Raw genomic sequence first — 12,529 nt, forward strand, 5'->3', positions numbered from 1 at the left:
CCCACACAGCCCAAGCTGCTTCGGCCACGCCTGCTGCCCGGTGAGCAGTGCGTGCTGGACGGCCTGCGTGTCTACCTGCTGCCGGACGGGCGTGAGGGGGGTGCCGGGGGCAGCAGGGGCGGCCCCGCACTGCTCCCGGCGGAGGGCGCCGTCTTCCTCACCACGTACCGGGTCATCTTCACGGGGATGCCCACCGACCCCCTGGGTGAGCCTTTGGACCCCTCTGCCCCCGCTCCCCCGGGCCAGGTCTTCGGACTAGTGGGACTTCTTCTGCCTCTCCCTCTCCCCTTCTCAGGGGTTTAGGGTCTCTGTGGGAGATAGGCTGTTGTCTTTCCTCCCCACCCTCCCGGTCTACCCCATAGCTCTGGTACCCTGAGACTCTGTGACCCCTGGCTCCTCCCGTCCCCCTGACTCTGCACCCGGCTTGTTATAAGTGGGGGAACAGGTGGTGGTCCGCTCCTTCCCGGTGGCTGCGCTGACCAAGGAGGAGCGCATCAATATCCAGACCCCCAGTGACCAGTACCTGCCGGACGGGCTGCAGCTGCGCTCCTGCACCTTCCAGGTCGGCTGGGGTGTGGGCTGGGTTGGGTGGGGTCTGTGGGCCCCTGAGTCGCGGCCCTCTCCAGGATGCAGCATCTGAGCCTTAGTCTTGTTCTCGTGAGTGGGTGTTGAGCCAGCATTGAGCCCTTTGTGATTCCTGAGTTTACGGGGAAGTCGCTGTGCCTTAGCTTGGTGTCCTCTGCCTGCACCATGTGCCAGTCTTTGGGGCTCTCCCGTTTCCCTTGCAAGGCCCGAACACTAGAGACCGTGTCTGGAGTGTGCTGCGTGAGCCCAGCCCAGCTGAAACCTACACAGATTAGATGAAACACAAAGACTGGGTTCCTGAGTCTCCCGCTACATGCAGTCTGGGTAGCAGGCCCTCGGCTAACCCTCTGTCCTTGGGGCGCTCCTTCAGGACGTGTCCATCACCAGATGGAGAGGCGAGCCTGGCCCTTCACAGTCCCACGGTAGACCTAGCCGCCTTTCTCAGGGCCGTCTGGCCACAGGGCCCTCACCCGTCCATCCTGTTAGAAACACCTGAGTTCCAGTGATGCAGCATGGGGCGTCCCGTAGGCCTGTCCACCTTTGTGGCCAGGGCTCAGGCCCATGGGCCTCCCAGCCTCTGAGGGCCTCATGTGTGACACAGCTGCTGAAGATGGTCTTTGACGAGGAGGTGGGGTCTGACAGCGCTGAGCTCTTCCGCAAGCAGCTGCACAAGCTGCGGTATCCGCCAGATATCAGGGGCACCTTCGCACTCACCCTGGGTTCTGCCCACACACCCGGCCGGCCGCCCCGTGCCACCAAGGACAAGGGTCCTTCCTTCAGGTAGGGAGCTGGGCTCCAAGGCCAGAACACCTTCCCTTCGCAGAACCACTGTGTGTGTGTCCCCTTGTCCATCTCCTCACCTCTGCTGACCCTGTAACTGTACTCCTCGGGCCCCCCCAGGACCCTGTCCCGGAACTTCATGAAGAACGCTAAGAGGACCATCGGGCGGCAGTATGTCACTCGGAAGAAGTACAACCCCCCCAGCTGGGAGCACCGGGGCCAGCCATCCCCTGAGGACCAGGAGGACGAGATCTCAGGTGGGGGTGTGGGAGCCATGGGCGGTCTGGGTGAAGACCCTCACGTGGAGGGGTAAGGGACCCGGGCAGCCTGTGGGTAATGACCCCCGTGTGCCTGGCCTGCCCCAGTGTCGGAGGAGCTGGAGCCCAGCACGCTGACCCCTTCCTTGGCCCTGAAGCCCTCGGACCGCATGACCATGAGTAGCCTGGTGGAGAGGGCGTGCTGCCGGGACTACCAGCGCCTGGGGCTGGGCACGCTGAGCAGCAGCCTGAGCCGCGCGAAATCCGAGCCCTTCCGGATCTCCCCGGTCAACCGCATGTACGCCATCTGCCGCAGGTGAGCAGTGAGTGCGGCAGGCTTGGTGGCCTCCAGGAGGCCGAAGGCCCAGGGGCGCCTGGCTGTGGGTCCAGAGTGCCTTTGGCCTGCTTCTCCCCTCACGTCCGCCTCCTCGCAGCTACCCGGGGCTGCTAATCGTCCCGCAGAGCGTCCAGGACAACGCCCTGCAGCGCGTCTCCCGCTGCTACCGCCAGAACCGCTTCCCGGTGGTCTGTTGGCGCAGCGGGCGCTCCAAGGCCGTGCTGCTGCGCTCAGGGGGCCTGCACGGCAAGGGGGTCGTCGGCCTCTTCAAGGCCCAGAACGCGCCTTCTCCGGGTAGGCTCCCTGCTCACGCTACAGCCCGCCCCGCCCCCGGCGCCCCGGCGCCCCACCCCCAGCGCCCCGCGCCCGGCGCCCCGCCCGCAGCTTCACTTCCTCCCGCAGGCCAGTCCCAGGCCGACTCCAGCAGCCTGGAGCAGGAGAAGTACCTGCAGGCCGTGGTCAGCTCCATGCCGCGCTACGCCGATGCGTCCGGTCGCAACACCCTCAGCGGCTTCTCCTCGGCCCACATGGGCAGCCACGGTGAGGCTGCTCGGGGCGGGAGGACCTGGGGGGTTGTGACGGCATTTATGGAGGGCAGGCCAACAAGGGGGCAGAGTGGGGTGCGGGAGCAGGTGAGTGTCCTGAGGCCCAGCTCTGACCACTCCTCTGGGGGTTTACAGAGGAGGCAGCAGGCCCAGGAGTTTGGGGCATGCGCCCAGGGGCCATCCTGGGCCCTACCCCTTGCCGTTGGGGTACTGGTGCAGGGTGACCCTTAGAAGAGCATGTTGTCCACAAGCGGTGGTCTGGTCTCCTGGGGTGACAGGCGGGGACCCTGTTGTGGCAGGGTGAGCCATGTGGATGCCTGGTGCTGGGAGAGGACTTTAGACAGAAGACACCCAGGAGGGCCCCAGGGCGTGCAGGCAAGGGAGGGTTTGTGTCAGGATGGGCAGCCTCACCCCAGGGTCTTGCTCCAAGGCAATCGCCTCTGCACCCCGCTTACCCTCCACCTGACCCCATCCTGCCCCCGCACCTCCCCCATCTCCCCCCGTGACAGCCTCTCCCCTACCTGCCCCTGTCTCCCCCCATCTCCCCTCTTGGACCCTCCGTCACTGATCTTCTGGTCCCGTCTGGTTCATCCTCTTGGCCCTCCTGGAAGCTGCTGGGCCTCCTCGAAGCTGCCCTCTAGCCCATGTTGGTGCTCATGTTGGTGATCCGCGAGCTGCCTCTCAGTGCGTGCTTGGAGGTTTCATCACCCCGCTGGAGGCATGAGGGCTGGGGGGCTGCCCGCACTGGGCCTGACCATTGCCCAGATGCTGGCCTGAGCCAACCCCCGCCTGTACCTCAGCAGATGCAGTGACAGTGTCTACCAGGGATCTGTACACACCTGGAGCCGTCCTGGCGGTTGTGTGTGCAGAGTTGGCAGATGTCACACGAGGGTCACTTCTCTCTGTGAGACCCTTCCCCCACCCTGGCTTGTGCAGGCATCACACCAGGGGTCACTTGTCGCTCAGGCCCTCCTGATTCCCTCCCTCTCCTCACACTTGTGTGCGTTTTTCTCTGCTGCTGCTCTAGCTTCCAGATGCACTGGCTCCCAGATGCATTGCTCTAGCTCTCAGGTGGCTTGGGGGCTGGCAGACCACCTGTGGGGCTGAACCTTCTAGAAGCCCGGGCATCGTCCTTGATTCTCTCCTCTCTGCCCACCCTGAGTCCTGTGAGCTCACCACCCGAGTCTGCAGCCATCCCCATGGCCAACTGCCCCCACGCTGGCCCAGGCTGCTCCTGCCCGTGGCACAGGGCCTCCTGGGGCAGCCGCCACTCGTTCCTGTAGCTGGAGGGCCTTCACCCCTCCCAAGTGAGGCCCGAGGAGCACCCCAGCCGCAGGCACCTCCGCTGCTGCTGGCGCACAGCAGCCCCCAGTGCCCGTGCAGCCTGTAGTTCGGTGCTCCGTCTGCAGCTGTTGTCACCACTTGCTGGGCGCCGGGGCCAAGGGGGCTGGGAACAGGGTGGCCAGGCTGTCCTCACGGTAGGTAGTTAATGGGGACGCTGCCCTAGGAAGCGCTGGACGCGGTGCCACCTTCCGAAGCGGCACAGGCCTTCCTCCTCTTGGTCCTCTGCTGGGAATACCACTCTCTAGTTTGAGTGGCTTTTAGTTTTCCCAACATCAGAGTCCATCACTAAGTATGTTTCATGGTTACGCTGTCTTCCTGCCTTCTGCCCCCTTCAGAGGTTCTGATTGGCCCCTGCAGGCAGCACCCTCCCCACAGGATCTTTCGTCTCCTAGTGCCTGTGTCTTCCCTAGTGTTGCTTGGGCATCTCTGACTGTCCCCACAGCCCACTGGTGGTGCTTCTTGGTGTCCCCCGAGTTCTGGGCACGGGCCTTCCCCCTCATTGCCTAGGGGCGTACAGGGTCTCGGCTCGCCTCAGCCGTACACCGGTTCCAGTCCAGACTCTGTGTCACGAGGACACACCATCCTCACTGTGGGTGACCGTGCTTCTGCCTGCAGCGCAGTGGGCTAGCGCCATGCTGGCCTCTGGTGCCCTGCGCCCTCTCTGTAGAGGCGAGTGAGCCCGGGTCAGAACCAGGTGCAGGCTTTGGAATCCAGAGGCCACTGTGGATCCGCCTCCTGCGGGCTCCCTGTGCCTCCAAGCTGGGCCGTCCCAGCCCGTAAGCCTCGGGCCTGGTCCTCACAGGTGGCTCTGTGCTGGGACTCGGGCCTGCCTGTGTCCTGGATTGAACCACCCTCCGAGGTTCCAGGCTGGGAGCTCCCAGGCTGGGCCTCCTCTTCTCTGGGCTGTGCCTCACGGGCACCTCCTGCTGCTGTGTGCTGGGCAGAGGCCGCTTGGTGGCCGTGTGTCATGAGCAGCTTAGGCAGTGTCCACGGGGCTGAGGGTGCAGACGAGGCGGCCCAGGGTCCTGCCTGTCCCCTGAGCCTTTCTACCTGCCACCGGGTCCTCTGTTCCCTAGTTTGCCCTGGGGGCCCAGAGGGCCTTGGTGCTGATCCTCACTGTCTCTGGAGCCCCCGGGGGGGTTGGTGGCGACCCAGCCCTGCACCCAGTCTCTTTGGGCCACAGCTCCCCACTTGCTGGGCGCACCCCCGGGCCTGGGGCCAGGCCTGAGCCTTCTCTCTGCTGTGCCCCCAGTGCCCAGCCCCAGAGCCAGGGTCACCACGCTGTCCAACCCCATGGCGGCCTCGGCCTCCAGACGGACTGCGCCCCGAGGTACCGTACTGGCCGTGCGGGCTGGCTCCCCACTCCTGGCACTGATGGCCCCGTGTGACTGCTCATGGGCACTAACGTCCCCCACACCTGGCACTAACGGCCCCGTGTGACAGACCAGCATAACCCAGCCCTCCCCACAGCCCCGGGCACTAACAGCCTGACGCCCTGAGTCCCGCCCTTGCCCTCCCTGGGAGCTCAGCCCCAGGTAAGTGATGCCCTGGCCCTGCTTTGGTGCTCACCTGGTTTCTCTGTGCAGGTAAATGGGGCAGTGTCCGGGCCAGTGGGCGCAGCGGTGGGCTCAGCACTGATGTAGGCACCCGGCTAGCAGGCATGGGTCCCCCCCAGGCCAACGGGGCCCCCCCCGACCCAGGCTTTCTCCGGCCCCAGCGTGCAGCCCTCTACATCATTGGAGACAAAGCCCAGCTCAAGGTGACTGGGACGGGGTCCTGGGGTCAGGTCGGGGCACAGGCCCTGGGCGCGTCTCACCACAGCCGGCTTCCTCCAGGGTGTACGGCCAGATCCCCTGCAGCAGTGGGAGCTGGTGCCCATCGAGGTGTTCGAGACACGGCAGGTGAAAGGCAGCTTCAAGAAGCTGCTGAAGGCGTGTGTCCCTGGCTATCCTGCCACTGAGCCGGGTTCAGCCTCCTTCCTGTGCTCGCTGGAAGACTCAGAGTGGCTGATCCAGGTCTCTCCACTGCCCCTGACCCACTGTGGTGGAGGGCTACCCGGGGGGAGGGGATGCAATGGGCCGGGCCCCCCACTTACCTAGAGCCGTGGGTGGGTGGGGTCTGGGCTTGCTCTTTTGATAGCATTGGGCTTCAGGAGGGGATGATGGCCACTTCCCAGTGGTGGTACCTGGACAGGGGAGGGAGGCCAGGGCCCAGCTGTGTTGGAGACCTCTGCTCTCTGTCAGGGTGGGGCTGGGCACGTCAAGGAGAGGGGGCGCCTCTTCAGGCCCAGAAGATGCTGATAGGCGGGTGGGTGGGCGGCCGGGTGGGAGGAAGCACGCCAGAGCATTTCGGGTCCATCCAGGCTGTGCTGCCTTGCGGGGTGTCCCCTGGCGTGGGCCCGCGCGGCCGCCGCTCCTGTGGATGTGTGGGTCCTGGGGGCCCGGCTGGGTGCTGGAGTCTTAGGTCGCAGGCTCTGGGAGGTGCTGAGGGGCTGCGGGTCCCTGCAGATCCACAAGCTGCTGCAGGTGTCGGTGCTGGTGGTGGAGCTCCTGGACTCGGGCTCCTCTGTCCTGGTGAGCCTGGAGGACGGCTGGGACATCACCACTCAGGTGCGCAGTGGCCGGGGTTGGGGGGGGTGGTTGGGCCAGGTCCCCACGCCCTGCTGACCCACGGCGCTGCTGGCAGGTGGTGTCTCTGGTGCAGCTGCTCTCGGACCCCTTCTACCGCACCCTGGAGGGCTTCCGTCTGCTGGTGGAGAAGGAGTGGCTGTCCTTTGGCCATCGCTTCAGCCACCGCGGGGCCCACACCCTGGCCGGGCAAAGCAGTGGCTTCACGCCAGTCTTTCTGCAGTTCCTGGACTGCGTGCACCAGGTGAGCGGGCGGCCGTGGTGGGGGGCGCTGTGCGTGCTGACCGCTGGCCGCTGACTCCTGACGCCCCACAGGTCCACCTGCAGTTCCCCATGGAGTTCGAGTTCAGCCCGTTCTACCTCAAGTTCCTTGGCTACCATCATGCGTCCCACCGCTTCCGGACCTTCCTGCTGGACTCGGACTACGAACGCATCGAGCTGGGTACGGTGGGGGCGGGGGCCGGGGACAGTGGGCGGGGGCGGTGGGCATGGGGGCGCGGTCGGCAGCCGGGGTGGGGCCGCGCTCAGCGCTGCCCCCCGCAGGGCTGCTGTATGAGGAGAAGGGGGAGCGCCGGGGCCAGCCGGCCTGCCGCTCGGTGTGGGAGTACGTGGAGCGGCTGAGCAAGAGGACGCCGGTGTTCTACAATTACCTGTACGCGCCCGAGGACACGGAGGTGAGCCGGGGCCTGGTCGGGGCGGGCGGGCCCCTCCGTGCCCCGGTGCTCACGCTAGGCCCGCCCCCAGGTCCTCCGGCCGTACAGCAACGTGTCCAACCTGAAGGTGTGGGACTTCTACACCGAGGAGACGCTGGCTGAGGGCCCCCCCTATGACTGGGAGCTGGCGCAGGGGCCCCCTGAGCCCCCGGAGGAGGAGCGGCCCGATGGGGGTGCCCCCCAGAGCAGGCGCCGGGTGGTGTGGCCCTGCTACGACAGCTGCCCCCGAGCCCAGCCCGACGCCATCTCCCAGCTGCTGGAGGTGCGTGTGGCCCCTGAGAGGGGAGAGGGGGTCCTAGCGCACGTCAGTTCGGTGGCCCTGCCCCTGCCCCCCCCCGCCCCCCGATGTGGACGGTGCTCTGCTGGGTTCCCTCCTGCCTGGTGGTTCCCCCTTCAGAGAGAGATGGGCCTGGAAGCTTGGGGTTGATGTTCAGGCTTCTCTCACCCTCCCTTTGCCAGACTTAGTGGGCGTGTCTGCTTAGCCTCAGCAATCAGGATTCAATAGGACATGGGCCCCCGGAAGAGAGAAAAGAGCCCCTTGGGGTTGGGGTTTGGGGGGAGGCTGGGGTGGCATGGAGGGTGGCTGTCCGGTGGCCGGAGTTCTCCCCCGGGGCCTCAGGTCCGGACCACAGGAAGGTTTGCATGCCCCTCCCCACCCCTTGGCTGGGTGTCTTTGGAGGGATATCTAAGCATCCTGATCATCTGCTTCCTTGTGGGGAAAGTGGGGAGGCTGATTCCTGCCTCTCGGGGAGGTGGTGAGGTGTAAACAAGCAGGTGACAAGGTTTTGACAGCCCAGCAGTGGCCCAGGCTGAAGGCACTGGCCACCCAGGGTTTGGGGAGCCTGGGTCATGGTTTTGTGGGTGAAGGGGATCCACAAGCACAGAGAGCAGAGGACTGTCCTCTTATCTCTGGTACTACTCGTGGTCTTGGAGTCGGTGTCCCTAGGCCAGCATCTGTGTGGCGTGATGTCTGTAGTGCTTTCACTTCTGACTGGTCTGTGTCTTTACAGTTAAGGTGAGTTTCTGGATGGTACTCAGCATGTGGTTAGGTCTTCTTCTTACCCATTTCTTTCATTGGACTTTTTTTTTTTTTTTTTTTTGCTACTTTCTTCCTTTTGTTATTTTTCCTGATAGTTGAGTATTACTTTTCCATGTTATCTACTTTGTGTGGCTTTTGAGCTGTATCTTTGTGTTATTTTTAGTGGTTGTCAGTGACTGCAGTCCCAGCCCATCTGGGATTGAATTGCACACCCCCCCACGGGAACTGCCCACTCCTGTCCTTCTGCCTTTGTCATCACCCCTTTTACTTTTACCTGTGACATCAGCACAGAGCATGGATTATGGTTGTTTTAAATGGTCAACTTTGTTTTAAAAAAATTAGGAAACAAGGAAAAAGCCTTCTATGCTTTTATGCTTTTTGCTGCACCCAGTATTTTTCATTCTCAGTGTAGATCTGGTATTGTATCATTTCCCTTTAGCCTGAAGAACTTTTTTTTTTTTTTTTTTTTTTATTTATTTATTTATTTATTTATTTATTTATTTTTGGCTGTGCTGGGTCTTCGGTTCGTGCGAGGGCTTTCTCTAGTTGCGGCAAGTGGGGGCCACTCTTCATCGCGGTGCGGGGACCGCTCTTCATCACGGTGCGCGGGCCTTTCACTATCGCGGCCCCTCCCGTTGCGGGGCACAGGCTCCAGACGCGCAGGCTCAGCAGCTGTGGCTCACGGGCCCAGCTGCTCCGTGGCATGTGGGATCTTCCCAGACCAGGGCTCGAACCCGTGTCTCCTGCATTAGCAGGCAGATTCTCAACCACTGCGCCACCAGGGAAGCCCCTGAAGAACTTTTAATGTTTCTTGTAATCCAAATCTGCTAGTGACAAATTCCCTCAGCTTTTTTTTTTTTACCTGAAAATGTCTTCATTTTTTCTTTAATTTCACCATTTCTGTTTTTATTGTATAGTTAATTTACAATGTTGTGTTAGTTTCAGGTGTATAGCAGAGTGACTCAGATATATATATATCCTTTTATAGTGTCTTTTCCATTATAGATTATTACAAGATGTTAACTATGGTATGCTGTGCTATTCAGTAGATCCTTGTTGATTATCTGTTTTATATATAGTAGTGTGTATATGTTAATCCCAAACTCCTAATTTATCCCTCCCGCCATCCCCTTTGGTAACCATAAGTTTTTATTTATTTATTTATTTATTTATTTATTTATTTATTTGCTGCGTCGGGTCTTATTTGTGGCCCGCTGGCTTCTCTCTAGTTGTGGTGCGCGGGCTCCAGAGCACATGGGATCCAGAGCATGTGGGCTCTTTAGTTGTGGCCCATGGGCTTAGTTGCCTGACCAGGGATCGAACCTGCGCTCCCTGCACTGGAAGGCGGATTCTTAACCACTGGACCACCAGGGAAGCCCCCATAAGTTTGTTTTCTATGTCTGTGAGTCTATTTCCGTTTTGTAAATAAGTTCATTTATATCATTTTTTTAGATTCCACATCATATGATATTTCTCTTTTTCTGTCTGGCTTACTTTACTTAGTATGATAATCTCTAGGTCCATCCACGTTGCTGCACATGGCATTATTTCATTCTTTTTATGACTGAGTAGTATCCCATTGTATAAATACGCCACATCTTCTTTATCCATTCATCTGTTGCTTCTGTGTCTTGGCTTTTGTGAATATTGCTGCTATGAACATTGGGGGGGGGGGTGCATGTATCTTTTTGAATTAGAGATTTTGTTTTTTCTGGATATATGCCCAGGAGTGGAATTGCTGGGTCATATGGTAGTTCTATTTTTAGTTTTCTGAGGAACCTCCATACTGTTTTCCATAGTGGCTGCACCAATTTACTTTCCCACCAGCAGTGTAGGAGGGTTCCCTTTTCTCCACTCCCTCTCGGCATTTATTATTTGTAGATTTTTTTAAATTTTACGTTTATTTATTTAATTTATTTATTTTTTTTGGCTGTGTTGGGTCTTCATTGCTGCGCGCGGGCTTTCTCTAGTTGCGGTGAGCGGGGGCTGCTCTTTGTTGCAGTGCGTGGGCTTCTCATTGCGGTGGCTTCTCTTGTTGCAGAGCACGGGCTCTACGCACATGGGCTTCAATAGTTGTGGTGCACAGGCTTAGTTGCTCCGTGGCATGTGGGATCTTCCCGGGCCAGGGATCGAACCCTTGTCCTCTGTGTTGGCAGGCGGATTCTTAACCACTGCCACCAGGGAAGTCCCTCCCCTGTAGACTTTTTATGATGGACTTCTCACTGGTGTGAGGTGATACCTCATTATAGTTTTGATTTGTATTTTTCTAATAATTAGTGATATTGAGCATCTTTTCATGTGCCTGTTGGCCATCTGTATGTCTTCTTTGGAGAAATGTCTATTTAGGTCTTCTCATTTTTTGATTGGGTTGTTTGTTTCTTTGATATTAAGCTGTGTGAGCTGTTTGTATATTTTGGAAATTAATCTCTTGTCCGTAGCATTGTTTGCAAATATTTCCTCCCAGTCCATAGGCTATCTTTTCATTTTGTTTATGGTTTCCTCTGCTGTGCAAAAGCTTTTAAGTTTAATTAGGTCCCATTTGTTTATTTTTGTTATTATTTGTTACTCCAGGAGATGGATCCAAAAAAATACTGCTGTGCTTTATGTCAAAGAGTGTTCTGCCTGTGTTTCCCTCTGGGAGTTTTATAGCGTCCAGTCTTCCATTCAGATCTTTAACCCTTTTTTTTTTTTTTTTTGGTGGCGCCATGCAGCTTGTGGGATCTTAGTTCCCTGACCAGGGATCAGCCCTGTGCCCCCTGCAGTGGAAGCGTGGAGTCCTAAGCACTGGACTGCCAGGGGATTCCCTTTAATCCATTTTGAGTTTATTTTTGTATATGGTGTTAGAGAATGTTCTGATTTCATTCTTTAGCACGTAGCACCACTTATTGAAGAAGCTGTTTTTTCTCCATTGTATATTCTTGCCTCCTTTGTTGTAGTTTAATTGACCATAGGTTCATGGGCTTATTTCTGGGCTCTCTATCCTCTTCTATTGATCTGTGTCTGTTTTTGTGCCAGTACCACACTGTTTTGATTACTGTAGCTTTGTAGTATATTCTGAAATCAGGGCACATGATTCCTCCAGCTCTGTTCTTTCTCAGGATTGTTTTGGCTATTCGGGGTCTTTTGTGTTTCCATACAAATTTAAAAATTTTTTGTTCTAGTTCTGTGAAAAAGGCCATTTGTAATTTAATAGGAATTGCATTGAATCTGTTGATTGTCTTGGGTAGTGTGGTCATTTTAACAGTATTGATTCTTCCAGTCCAAGAACACAGTATATCTTTCCATCTGTTTGTGTCATCTTCAGTTTTGTTCATCAGCATCTTATAGTTTTTGGAGTACAGGTCTTTTGCCGCCTTAGGTTTATTCCTAGGTATTTTATTCTTTCTGATGCAACGGTAAATGGGATTGTTTCTTTAATTTCTCTTCCTATGCCTTTATTTATTTATTTTTTAAAGGAATATTGATTGATTGATTGATTGCCACGTTGGGTCTTCATTGCTGCGCTCAGGCTTTCTTTAGTTGCGGTGAGCAGGGGCTACTCTTTTTTTTTAAGTGTTTTGTTTTTGTTTTTTTTTAAGAAATTCACATTCTTTATTTATGACTGTGTTGAGTCTTCGTTTCTGTGAGAGGGCTTTCTCTAGTTGCGGCAAGTGGAGACCACTCTTCATCGCGGTGCGCAGGCCTCTCATTATCGCGGCCTCTCTTGTTGCAGAGCACAGGCTCCAGACGCGCAGGCTCAGTAATTGTGGCTCACGGGCCCAGTCGCTCCGTGGCATGTGGGATCTTCCCAGACCAGGGCTCAAACCCATGTCCCCTGCATTGGCAGGCAGACTCTCAACCACTGCGCCACCAGGGAAGCCCGGGGCTACTCTTTGATGCTGTGCACGGGCTTCTCATTGCAGTGGCTTCTTTTGCTGTGGAGCACGGGCTCTAGGTGGCTTTCAGTAGTTGTGGCTCGCAGGCTGTAGAGCACAGGCTCAGTAGTTGTGGCGCACGGGCCCAGTTGCTCCGCGGCATGTGGGATCCTCCCGGACTAGGGCTCGAACCCGTGTCCCTTGCATTGGCAGGCGGATTCTTAACCACTGCGCCACCAGGGAAGCCCTATGCCTTTATTTTTTAAAGGGTGTTTTCTTTGGATGTAGAATGCTAGATTGACAGCTTTTTATACTTGGCAGTTTAAAGATGTCGTTCCAGTGTTTTCTGCTTGCATTGTTTCTGATTGAGTGTTGGTGCTCGTTCTTATCCTTGTAAACCGTGTGTAACATCACCCTTTTTTTCCTTGACTACCTTTAAGGTTTTGTC

General features: G+C 57.5%; 1 protein-coding gene across 4 annotated transcripts in view; it reads left to right on the top strand.

Moving 5' to 3' along the window:
- SBF1 (SET binding factor 1) overlaps positions 1-12,529 on the top strand; it is a 28,962-nt gene that overhangs the window by 13,462 nt on the left and 2,971 nt on the right. For 2 of the 4 annotated variants that reach the window (XM_057557066.1, XM_057557067.1), the window contains 15 exons: positions 10-205; positions 435-562; positions 1,187-1,365; positions 1,486-1,622; positions 1,731-1,938; positions 2,057-2,253; positions 2,362-2,499; positions 5,101-5,178; positions 5,435-5,607; positions 5,684-5,863; positions 6,356-6,457; positions 6,534-6,719; positions 6,791-6,917; positions 7,019-7,149; positions 7,220-7,450. In XM_057557066.1, coding sequence (XP_057413049.1) covers positions 10-205; positions 435-562; positions 1,187-1,365; positions 1,486-1,622; positions 1,731-1,938; positions 2,057-2,253; positions 2,362-2,499; positions 5,101-5,178; positions 5,435-5,607; positions 5,684-5,863; positions 6,356-6,457; positions 6,534-6,719; positions 6,791-6,917; positions 7,019-7,149; positions 7,220-7,450 — 2,391 coding nt within the window. The remainder of the gene's footprint in view (positions 1-9; positions 206-434; positions 563-1,186; positions 1,366-1,485; positions 1,623-1,730; positions 1,939-2,056; positions 2,254-2,361; positions 2,500-5,100; positions 5,179-5,434; positions 5,608-5,683; positions 5,864-6,355; positions 6,458-6,533; positions 6,720-6,790; positions 6,918-7,018; positions 7,150-7,219; positions 7,451-12,529) is intronic. The other 2 variants (XM_057557068.1, XM_057557069.1) reach the window with 1 other exon arrangement.

Source organism: Balaenoptera acutorostrata, chromosome 11 (assembly GCF_949987535.1).
Source record: "Balaenoptera acutorostrata chromosome 11, mBalAcu1.1, whole genome shotgun sequence".
Lineage (NCBI taxonomy): Eukaryota > Metazoa > Chordata > Mammalia > Artiodactyla > Balaenopteridae > Balaenoptera > Balaenoptera acutorostrata.